Below are 12,617 nucleotides of genomic sequence, written 5' to 3' on the forward strand. Positions count from 1 at the left end.
GTTTCATCCCAATTTGTTATAATCTAGATCTTGATTTCTAGATCAAGTATCCATTTTGGCTTTATCCTGGTTTATTGTGCGAGATGCTGGTCCATGCCTAGTCTCTGCCATGCTGTTTTCCAGTTTTCCCAGCAGGTTTTGTGAAATAAATTCTTTTTTCAAAAGCTCGGATCTTTTGGTTTATTGAACATTAAGTGTTGTGACTGAGATTCTTCAGTAAACTGGGGAAGCAGGATATTGCATCTCTCCAAATCCTACATTATACTGTCAGAAGGACCATTTCGGTTATCAGAGTGGAAGAAGAGAAACATTCATCTGTGGTCTCTAGGGCAATCAACAGCACAATTGAGAGTGAGGCTATGAGGTTACTTCAATAGATAAAGCACAGGACCTGGGGTCAGGAAAAGATGAGTTAAAATCCAGTCTCAGAAACTTACTAAGAGTGTGTCAGTCAATAAAATTTATTAAGCACCTACTTTGTGTCAGGCACTGTGCTAAGCACTATGATACAAAAAGAGTCAGAATACAGTCCTTGCCCTCAAGGAGGTCACAAGCAAACAAATATGTACAAACAAACAATATACAGTATAAAAAGGAAAGCTCTACAAGAGGGAAAGGACTAGAATTAAGAGGGATTAGGAAAGGCTTTCAGTAGAGGATAGGATTTTAGCTGGAACTTAAGGGAAGCCAGGAGATGGAGATGAGAAAGAAGAGAATTCCAGACATGAGGGATCACCAGAGAAAATATACTGATGGAGTGTCTTATTCATAGAACAGCAAAGAGACTGTCACTGGATTAAAAAGAGTATGTCAGGGAGTAAGGTATAAAAAAACTGGAAAGGCATGGTGGGGGTTAGGTTATGAATGACTTTAAATGCTATGATGGGGATTTTTTTTTTATCTTAACTTATCAAGTACTTGAAGGACTCAACCCTTTTAACTTAATCAGTGTAATGGGGAACTGTCCTAGAGGGATATGAGATAATACAACCCATCTAGGAACTTCCCAGGGCCAGTAAAGCACAAACCCCTTGGCTTCTAAAAAACAAAGCTTATTTTATAAAGGGAATAAGGGAAGCTGGTAGCTAGGACCCCAACACTCTTAAAACTAACTCCACCCAACTTCTAAGTCTCTGGTTTAAGGAGAGCCTTTGGTTTCTTCTCTTGGCCTTGCCTATAGCTCCCTATTCTACATAAAACCCTTCCTCAGGATATCTGACTCTATCCTGATCTTCCCACTAGTGATTAGCAAAAGAAAAGGAAAGTCTGGGCTTGGCTGAACTAAATAACCCAAAGTGACAGATGAAAATCTTTGAATTACCTTAGTCCAAGAGGGTTTCTGGCAGAAGAACCACTAGACTTAGGGGAAATGGTTTCCTCCAAATAAATTCTCTACCAATAAGTCCAAAAATTTTCCTAAAAGAGATCCCCAAATAAAAACTTCCAAGAGTATTATAATCAAATTCTAGCTTGGAACCAATACACAGTATTGATTCTAAGATGGAAGTAAAGGTTTTAAATTTTTTTTTTTAAAGAGCTAGAATTACAACCAAGAACAACCTATTCACCAAAATTGAGTATAATCCTTCAGAAGAAAAAAATGGTTATTTAATAAAATAAAGGACTTTATGAAAAGACCAAAACTGAGTAGAAAATATGATATTCAAACACAAGACTCAAGAGAAGCATATAAAGGTAAACATGAAAGAGGATTCATAAAGGACTTAAAAAGGTCAAACTATTTTCATTCTTATATGGGAAGATGATATATGTAACTCTTAAGAACTTCATTATTATTATAGTAGTTAGAAGGAAACTATATAAACAGAGGGCACAGATTGATGCTAGGATGAAAAAATGGATGATTAAGAAAGAGGAATGCCTCTTAAGAGATGACAATCAAATCCATGAGAACTGATGAGATCATTAAAAGAAATCATATAGGGGGAGGAAACAAGAGGGCTTAGGAGAGTACTGTGGGACACCCACAGTGTGTTAGAGGGCAGGTATAACCTAGATGAAAATCTAGCAAAAGTAACTGAGGGGTGGTAAGGAAAAAAGACTAGTGTCATGAAAACATAGAAGAGTATCAAGAAAGTGACTGATAATGTCAAAATTTGAAGAGAAAGATGAGAAATGAGAAAAATCTATTTGATTTGGTAACTAAGAAATTATTAGTAATTTTGGAAAGAATAATTTTATGATAAATATCATGAATGATATAGTCTGAAGCCATACTGTAGAGTTAGGAAGAGAGTGAGAAGAAAGGAAATGGAGGCATCTACTGTTGATAGCCTTCTCAAGAAGTTTAACCACAAAAAGAGAGGAGAGAGACCACATTGTAACTAGCAGGGGTAAATGGATCAAATGAGGGGTTTTTGAGGCTGGATCAAATGAGGGGTTTTTGAGGCTGAGGAAAAAAATGGGACAAGTTTGTAGACAGTAAGGAAGCAGCTAGTAGATAGGGAGAGAATAGAGTAGAGACAAAATGGGGCAATTTGCTGGAAGAGATGGAATGGAATGGTATTATTGGTGAATGTAGAGAGATTTACCTTGGTCTGGAAAAGTGTCCTTCATGCAAGAAAATGGTGGAGGATATAGTGAAAGAAAACATTTGGATGATATGAAATGAGAAAGAGTGGAGAAATTTGGTCTTAGCAAATGGCCTCAAATTTTCAGTAAAATATGGGGCAAGGTTCTTGGTTGAAAAAAGTGGGAGAAAGACCGTTGAAAGGGGATGGAAATGTTTGGAAGTTATAAAGAGGATAGTGAATTAATTATGGAGGTATAAAGGAATTGTCTTGTAGAGGTGAGGTCTCAACTGAGGTTACATAACATAAGATCATAGCAGTTTTGTGATTTTCTCTAGCTTCATTCAGTAGTGTATGTGTAGGACTGAAGGTAGTAGATAAGAGTGAGTGATCCCAGGCTGAAGATTGGCAGGGCAAAATTATTAATATAAGACTGATTATGCAGCAGGCATAAAAGAGATAAGAAGATAATGCAGTTAAATTGGTTCACTAAGAAATCAAGATGGGTAAAGGAGAGTATAGGTAGTTCAGGAGTAAGAGCATGGGAAAGAAATTAGGGGTTGTGCAAGTGGACAAAGAGCAGGGCTCAGTATAAGAAGAGAGGGTGGGGGTAGAATCCTATTAGATTATCAATTGAGGACATTTCAAAGGACATCAACAAATGGATCATTTCTTGGTGATGTTAAAACTATGTACATAACCATCTTTGTATATGGATGAAGTAGAGCAGAGGAGATCATGGGAAATAAGTAAGTTGAGGAATTGTGGTAAGAGTATTTGAAGGAGTATCAATGTGTATGTTGATTTTTAATATGAGGACAGGGACTTTGAACCTGTTATGTCAGGCCCTGAACTTATTGAGAAAAGAAGGGAGGTCCAAAGATCAAAGCTACCATAATTTTGTTTAGGTGGACTGAATGAACCTGAAGGATACAAAAGCTAGCTACTGACTAAATGGAGTGGAAGAAGAACCTAGACTGGCAATGAGGAGCAAGGAGCATTCGAACTCTCTCCTCTCAACCAGTGAATGGGGAGCAAAGGGAGAGGTTGCAGTGAATGGACACCATTTCTGGAAAGGACAACCCTGGAGGCTACAGAAGCAGATGGGATCCGAGGCTCAGTGAGAGGCAGGAGATGGATGGAAAGGGAAAGGGGGGGGGGGGAAGTAAGATGAAAGCAAGTTTGTTGCCTAATGAGTAGACACTCCAGAGAGCACAGTAGAAAGAGTGGGACACTGAGGGAGAGAGGAGTGGGTAGGAGATACTGAAGGGAATGGAAATGAGAAATTAGCTAATAAGGGTCAGGAAATAGAGGTTTGATGATAACCAGTAGGGATTTGTTGCATCACTGGGATGTCCTTGGGAGAATTTGTTAAACACTGAGGGAATTTTCATTATCCTTAGGCGGTTGACCTTACTTGTTACTTGTTCAGTGAATTGTAAAACATTAATAAATGCATGATCCTATCCACTAAATGCTCAAAAGGGTGAAGTGACAGTAGGTTAAAGGAGTATAATACTTAATTGAGTACAGTATATGGTATAATACTTGCTTTTTTGTTTAACCAAGAGTATAGTAGAGTGCTCCATTAAGTCTTGCTCTGATGGGTGAACAAAGGAAGAGGTAGATTTTGAAAGGCTTTGCCAAAGAAGTTCTGCAGCATCCTATCAGTCTTAAACCTAGCTATGACCAGAAAAATTTCTCACCAGATTAAGCTACAGAATGCTACATTTTTCTGCCAAAGCAATTCTAGAAACCTCTTAAGTTATAAAGGGGATGGAACATTCGTTGTCAGAAGGACTACTCACAAGTGTGACATAATGGATAGTTTCAGTGGATAAATAATAGGGCTATTACTTGAATATCCTAATTTGGAAGACAGTGATAAAGTCAAATGCAAATTTCTCTGATTTCAGTTTGGAGGTGTAGATTATTCCTCTGAAGACTGGTCAGTAGTAGATTACACTTGTTCACAATCCTCTCAATTTTTAGAGCCTTCGGGAAGGGGTTTGGAACTGGCTAGGGAATTTTTTCTTTTTCAACTGTTTACAACTGATCGCTTGATAGTTTGCTTTAGAGATTCAGGGTAAAACCCAGGAATATCATACAGAAGGACAAAGCAATCCCGCCACCTCCCTTTTACAATTTTCGGTATCCTGGGGCGTGGCACCACCTTGGGCGTGGTACACTCAAGGGCCCGGGAAAACTACATTTGGTTAGTTTCTGAGATTGAGAAATTGGATATAACCAGAGGAAACTTTACTTCCCAAAGAAGAAATCTTGTCCTGGGAATTTTCTATGGCTTTTTCTCACAGAGAAAATTCCTCCTCCTCTCTCCCCTTGGAAAGAAGAATAAGAATAGGAAGAAGGAATTTGGCTAATCCTTTTCCACTAGAATGAAGAGCTAGTTAAGAGAAGTTTCTTTTCCACCCACCGACTCACCCACCCCTAGAGCGAAGACCCACACGCCCCTCCCCTCTCCTCAAGATCCAGCTGCCGAAAGCCCGGATGTTGGACTCCCTCCCTGCACTGGGTCCTTCATTTCCATAAAAGGGCAGTGGCTCCACGGGGCCGTGATTGCGGTTGCGGACAGCCCGCCTCACCGCCCCCCTCCCGCCCCTCCAGCTTCTCGTACCTCCCACCTTCCCTAAAACCATTCCCCGAAACTTCTCTCAGATCACCCCACCCAACCCTACCATCCCTTAAATTAGCGGACTCCTTTCCTTCTGCTTTTTGGCTTGGAGTGGGAGCTTGGTGGGGAATAGCCGACCTGGTCTAATCGGAACCTGACGCAGAAGCCGCTTCTCTGTCCTCCCTGGAAGAAGAAAGGGCCCAGCCATCACGCCGGACATCCAGGGGGAGGAGAAGAGGTGGGAGGAGAGGGGTGGAGCTGAGCCGCTGGAAGTGGGTTGGGAGGAGAAGGGGACGGGACTGGGACTCCCAGACTCCATTAGCTATTCTGGCCAGGACATAACTCGCTGAGCCATCAGGGACTGAAGATAGGGGACGCGGAGGGCGTCTTGCGAGTCTGCCGCTGCTGGGCTTCTTCGTGGCCCTAACCTCGTCTGACTTCCCTGCCCGCCTAGTGCCGGCCGAGAGTAGGCGGATTCACACGGTGAGGGGACCTGTCTGGGGGATTTTTTGTTAGTTTTATGTTTTTGTAACTGGGGTGGGGTAGGGCGGGGGAGGGGGAGGAACTCGGTGAGCGGGATTTTTTGTTTCTGCCCCGAGAGGGTGACTTTTTGGGCCGGGTGGCTGTGGGGTAGACAGGTGAATAGAACGGTCCTGGCTCTCGCAGGAGGCGGAGCGGGTTCGGTGGCTTCCAATGGGACTTGGGAGCCCAGCCTAAGCGGGCTTCTGTCAGTGGGGAGAACGGGCGGGGCTGGGGCCCTGTTGCCTGGCTTCGCCCAGGGTAGGCATATTCTGTGTTGTGTGAGGGAGGTTTCCAGCTCAGTCTCCTCTCCCCACCCCTATCCCCCTATCCCTTTGGACTGGTCCGAGGACACAGGGAATAGTTTTTTTGGGGGGGGGGGAAGGGCCTGTAGGGACCGATAGCCCCCATACTCCTGCTCTCAGACTCATCTGCATACATCATACTTGAGACTGAGCTCTCTAAAGTAAGGGGAGCTTCTTGCACTGTTGAGTATGAGTTTTCCTTTAGTATTACTTTTCTGTTTTCCTCAGCCCTGCCTTTTAGGGCTCAGTGGGATTTTTCTTCATTTTGGGGAGTAACTCTTATGAGTGCCATTTCCTTTCTACTCACAGGAAGGAGCTAGCTATGGCTCTGGACGGGATAAGGATGCCAGATGGCTGCTATGCGGATGGGACATGGGAATTGAGTGTCCATGTGACGGATCTGAACCGTGATGTTACCCTGAGAGTTACAGGGGAGGTACATATTGGGGGGGTGATGCTCAAGTTGGTGGAAAAACTTGGTAAGTTGTCCCTTTAAAAAAGGCCATAAGTAGTAAATGTCTGTCCGTATTCTAAGTGTTTGTTCCAAGGATTGAAGAAGCTGGAATGTCCCTTTTGTGTTTGTGTGTGGGGGGCTGGGGGTGGGGTCGAGGTAGGACAATGTTCACCCTCTGTTTTGAGGGGCTTCTATCTTGATTATATAAAAATATCTTAATTTACGGGTATCTTTGCAAATTCAGTGATCTTTATGTCTCTCAACTGACTAGTGTTACTACTATGAAATCTTTGGTAGAATGACTATTGGAGGTTTTTTATTTACTGACTTCCAAGTAATTACTAGTTTAAAACTTAGTGTTAGAGCATAAAAAGAATAACCCAAATACTTGTGTTGGGTATGATTAAAAAAGGCCTTTTTTTAAAAAAATTCTTAGATTTTCCTGTATCAGAATATTGGTATAGTTTGACTTAATGTGAAATCTAGTATTTTAGAGGATCCTAAAATGTGAAACTTATGATAGCATGAGTATTATATTAGTGATATAGCATGCCGAAGATGTCTTTTGGAAGCAATCTTGCAGTAAACTGTGAATCTCTGGAGTCCTAAGTTTATATTATTATTATTATTATTATGATTTTATTTATTTATTTTTTTAAAAACCCTTACCTTCCAACTTGGAGTCAATACTGTGTATTGGCTCCAAAGCAGAAGAGTGGTAAGGGCTAGGCAATGGGGGTCAAGTGACTTGCCCAGGGTCACACAGCTGGGAAGTGTCTGAGTTCAGATTTGAACCTGGGACCTCTCGTCTCTAGGCCTTGCTCTCAATCCACTGAGCTACCCAGCTGCCCCCTCCTAAGTTTATATATATATACACATATATAAAGTTCAATGGTATATTCTAGAATAATAAATGTAGAACTGGATGAAAACTTAGAAGACATCTAGTTTTAATGTCAATTTGTAGATGAGGAATCTTGAGGCCCATAAGAGCCGAAAGGCACTATTTGAGCTCTTGTTTCGACTTAATATTCAATGCTCTTTTCACTATAATAGATTAATTTTGCCAATTACCTGTATAAGAGTGGGCTGCTATATCAAGGACACTATTTTGGCACTTAGCATTTATATTACTTTTTAGTATAAATATCCACTATGTCCCTATCTTAAGAAGAAACGGTCTTGTCCCTAAAGGGCAACAACAATAGCAGTACATGTCCCTAGCATTTTATGGATTATACACCTTCCTCACACTAACCCTGTAGAGTAAATGGTAAGTCAGATATTTGAAACTTGGAACACATTTCTTTACAGAAATAGTGTTATCAATGGGTTTTTGGCTCCTTGTTTTTTATTGCCTCAGAAACCCATTTATTGCATAAGTTCCTACATTTCATTTAACTGTATTTTATAACATTGTTTACATGGGAAAGTATTACATTTTGATAAGCACATAGTTGGTGCTTATTATTTATTTGCATCTTTATATTTTTTATGCAAAGAAGATGCTAAATATATATTTAATAAGAATCTAAGTTATGTTAAGCGCAATTTCTTAAAGTAATACTAAATGTGCAGACACAGACTAGCTTGATCCAGTCAAAGGAGGATGGTGAAGCCTTCTTACATAATATTCAGGAATCTTTGACTTTGCACTGATGATCAGATGATAAAGGCTATATATTTTTTAACATTTTGACTAACAGTCAATATTGAGTATTATTTCTAAAGCAGATCAGTAAGGTCTTGACCCTTGGGATTAAGTGATTTTTCCAAGAGTCACACAGGTAGTCCATGTCTGTGTTTAGATTTGAACCCAGGAGTTCCCATCTCCAGGTCTAGCTTTCTATCTACTGAGACACCTAGCTGCCCCTCAAAGGCCATTTGCTTTTATCTTGAATATTCATCTAAAACAAAATATTGAGTAGCTTACTTAATTTATTTAAGAAAAACATTTTAAGGGGTTATGGCTTATGTTTTTTTCCCTCTCCCCATGTATTAATGTGTGGTTTACTGTGTGGTCATGATAAAAAAAATTAGTGACATTCTATTAAACATTTCAAACATTTAAGAGTAGTTTGTCATAATAAGGGAGATGTAGAGAAGTTGATTTTTTATATATATATATATACATATATATATATATATATGGTGGAATATTAGGAATTACTGGGTTTAAATCTACTGAATTCTCAACACATTGAAACCTGGCAATCTGCATAGCAGAATAACCAGGGGTGTGCTTTGAACTATATTCAAGAATTTTTTATTTAATTCAACATATTATTGCCTGATAAATGAAACAAGATACAGTCCTCTGCACTGAAGAATCTTGTGGTCTAGTACAAAAGATGAGGCATGGACAAAAATAATTATAAAACATTAACAAAAATTGTAGAGATAAATATAAATAAAATGCTTGAGATTTCTGAGGAAAGAGATTACTTCAGGGTAAATTTCATTGAAAAGATAGCACTTGAACATACCTTGAAAAGCCTTTAGTAAAAGATGGCAAAAAGAATCCATTCCATAAATAGGACACAGCTTGAATGTAAGCACAAGTGAGAGAGGACAAGATTGGGAAAAGTGAGAAATCTCAAAAGAACCTCATTACAAGGTATGCTCATTTGTTAGGTTGCTGCTTCTAGTAGATTCTGAGAATAGTGTTAGAACAAGTCTGTAATGTGACCATTTGGAAATTAGATTTTTATTGAGTTCTGTCAAAAAATTTAATTATTATCTAATATCTATTTCTTAATTAGTCCACTTAAAATATTGGTGATTAGGATTGTAACTATAAACAGTATCTTAATATTGTTTGCTAAAGTTTAAAAAATTGTGGCCCTTCACAGTCCAAAACTAATGTTAGATTAGTATTTGGAATTGAGGAATGAAAGGACCAATGTGAAGTCCTTGGTTTTTTTTTTTCTTCCAAAGGAAACAAATGTTTGTCTCAGGGATTCTTGTGCTTTTGATAAATGGCCCTTATTAGAAAAATCAGTTTTAAGAGGAATTATATTTGTTTTATAATATGAACTAAGAGTGCTGTTGTTAGGGTAATAACAAATATATAGAACATTGATTATACAACACTGTACTAGATTTTGGGGTAGTTAGAAAATTTAAATGACGATAATAACTAAGAGCATTTTAAAGTTTGCAAAGTATTTTACATTTTACATTATAGAACACTGAGGTAGGTGCTATAGGTAGGGCATAATCTCTGTTTTCAAGGAAGTTAGTCTAATAGAGGGATTGGAATCAGAGAAAAACTTCCTGGCAGGATAAAACTGGAATGAGGTTTTAAAGAATAAGGAGATATTCAGCAGGTCCATGGAGGGTGTATGCATGCATGCATATGTCTAGAACATGAGTACTTAATGTCTGGAGTAATAGGAAAAAAGAGATTGGAAAAGTGGGAAGGCACCAGATTGTGAATTGAAGCAGGAAAACCTATATGAAACTTGAAATTATCCATGTCTTATCCATGTCGATAGTCATGAGGACCTGTATTTGGGTGTCAACATTAACTTTCTTGTTGGTGCCCTTGCCTTAAGTCACTCCTTACTCCAGTCCCTTTTCCACTTAGCTGCTAAAGAGATTTTCCTAATCTTAGGTTTGATTGTGTTTTAACTCCTCTCTTCTTCCCTTCTCAGTAAATTCCAGTGGCTCTTTGTTACCTTTAGGATCAAATTTAAAATGATCTATTTGGCATTTACAGTCTGTCATAACATGGCCCCTTCCCAACTTTCTAGTCTTCTTAAGCTTTACTCCCTGCTCCATAGTCTGATCCAGCTCTACTGGCCTACTTGCAGTTCTTCAAACTTGACACCATCTCCCCTGAGCCCCAAACTTGAAATGCTCTCCCTCTTCCTGGCTTTCCTGGCCTCCTTTAAGATTTAGTTCAAATCCTGCCTCAATCAAAAAGACTTCTGGTTTTGTGCTGCTAGTAGTATTTTCCCTCTGAGATTACCTTATCTAACCTTTATATTGTATATATCTTTTACGTGCTGAATTATTTGCAAGTTATCTCTCCCTTAGGATATGAATTCCTTGAGGGCAAGGATTATATTTTGCCTTTCTTAGTGTTCTTGGTGATTAATTAGCACTGTGCCTGGTTTCAGTGAAGCTAGAGCTTTAAAAAGTCCTTATTGATTAATTGACAGGTGATGTAGAAATGGAGATATCAGGACTTGGAACATGATTAGATATGACAGAGGAAGAATAAAAAATAATTCCAAAGTTGTGAACATGGAAGACCTGAAATTAGAAAATCAGAAGAAAAAGCATTGTGATGATAGAAAGCCAGCCCTAGAGTCAAGAAGACATGATCAGGTCCTACTTCTAGTAATATGCTAGCTATATGACTGGACAAATCATTTAGTCTTTCAGCCCTTCCTTCCCTAACCCCTCCTTTCCCCCCAACTCCCTAGAATTATTAAGTAGAAAAGCAGGAGCCTACTAATACTGGTAGGGGGAATTCCCTGTAGCAGTGAAATCATAAATCTGATCCCCCAAAAAAGGAAAGAAATGTTTTCAGGGAAACAGAATGAGCTTGGTTTGGGGATATGTTTATTTTGAGATGATGGTGAGTTAGCCAAAAATGATCTTATGGGCAGTTGTATATCTTATAGGAAATAAGGGGGTAGGATCTCAGAAAGCAAATGACTAGAGGGAAAAATTTGGTAGGCATCTCCATAAAGGAAGAGATACTGAAAGTATGGGGAGCATACATTGTCAAGGGAGAGTTTAGAGAGAAAATCAAGAACAGAGGTAGGTATTTCTGAAGGATTGAAGGCTCAGGAAGAAGATAAGGGGACTAATAACAGAAAAAAAAATGTAGGAGAACTAGGGGGGTGTTTTATCTTAGGAATTGAGGGAAGAGAACCTTTTATAGTAGTAAGAGGTGATCAGTATGCAAGGAAATCAAGGAAGATAAAAAAAGAATGGCTTTTGGGGTTGGAAGTTTTGAGGTTAGTTGTTTTAGAACTGTAATATAATAGGCCCTACTGACTTTCCTACTGTCATCAGTCTTTCAGGGTAGCTTTGTGGCAAAGCTGCAGTCTAGCATAAGTGGAAGCACTTGCTTTATTTCAATAATTCACCAAAGTAAATAATAGTTAAGTTCATTAAAATGGAATGTTATCTTTTATATTTTGAACTTGTTTAATATGTTGTTGGTTGTCTCTCGAACCGAGGATGACGATTGTCTTTGTGCGTTTTTGTGCACAAAGACACCTGTGCATGAAGATTTAAGTGGAAAAGTCGATGCACAGAGACAGTCCCGCTCTCTTGGTGTTGGAAGCCTGGGTCCAGTGGCACGAAAAGTCGTTACACCTGGAGACTTCCTCAGCTGCATTGGATGGCCATGTTGTCTTTTGTGCTCCAATACGCCCTAAGCACTCCACAGTGCTTTGCTGCGTTGCCCTCTTCAGCTATTGAACCTTCTTGTTGGTTTCTTCCGTCTGTTTGGCCAAAGCAGTCTTCACATGCTGGGTGAGCAAAGCCTTAGTTCACCAGGGGTCTATGACCCGATGGCTATCCTCACAAGGTTTGGCTGGCCTGTCGAAGCCATTGCCCGGGGTGTGGTCGCTGCCGCATGCTAGCAGCTACTAGGAGCCACAAGTGAGAGCTGGGTGTCAGGTGAGGGTCAGAGGCTGGAGAGCTGCCCTAGGAGGGCACGACAAGCCCTCCATACCAGAGATACTCCTCCTCCCTGATAGTATATAACAAGTTTTCATTTAAAGAAGGGCAAATTGAGGCTTAGAGAGATCAAGGCGCTTACTTAGAATCACATGACCAGTAAGAGGGGGTTTGAAGACTATTTCATAGGTCTTCTGGTCCCCAAGTCTATTCTTTATTAATTCTGCTTCCTGATAAGAACCAAATATTATCATTGAATTTAGGATCTAAATGATTTGTGTACATTTCAAAAATCTGTATAGTTATAACCCATCTGTGCCAATGGGACTGATCTTGGCTTCCTTTAAATCCTCAACAGAGGATTCCTGTAGGCTGGGGACCTTTCCAATACATCTCAAGTGGAATAGAGAGACTGGTTGTTTGTAATAGTTAATATATATATACGTAATATTACATGACTGGCCCAACCTCCCTTTTGTTATTCACATATCTTCCTGATGTTTTTTTTTTTTGTTCAGCAGTTTGTCAATTTG

At 39.6% G+C, this 12,617-nt stretch overlaps 1 protein-coding gene across 6 annotated transcripts in view; it reads left to right on the plus strand.

Moving 5' to 3' along the window:
- The first annotated feature begins 5,051 nt into the window (after positions 1-5,051).
- Positions 5,052-12,617, plus strand: part of FERMT2 (FERM domain containing kindlin 2) — a 131,411-nt gene continuing 123,845 nt past the window's right edge. For 3 of the 6 annotated variants that reach the window (XM_007473237.3, XM_001362466.5, XM_003339496.4), the window contains exons 1-2: positions 5,077-5,646; positions 6,297-6,466. In XM_007473237.3, coding sequence (XP_007473299.1) covers positions 6,310-6,466 — 157 coding nt within the window. In that variant the 5' untranslated portion in view covers positions 5,077-5,646; positions 6,297-6,309. Of the gene's footprint in view, positions 5,647-6,296; positions 6,467-12,617 lie in introns of all 6 variants that reach the window. The other 3 variants (XM_056811045.1, XM_056811046.1, XM_007473238.3) reach the window with 2 other exon arrangements.

Source organism: Monodelphis domestica, chromosome 1, assembly GCF_027887165.1.
Source record: "Monodelphis domestica isolate mMonDom1 chromosome 1, mMonDom1.pri, whole genome shotgun sequence".
Lineage (NCBI taxonomy): Eukaryota > Metazoa > Chordata > Mammalia > Didelphimorphia > Didelphidae > Monodelphis > Monodelphis domestica.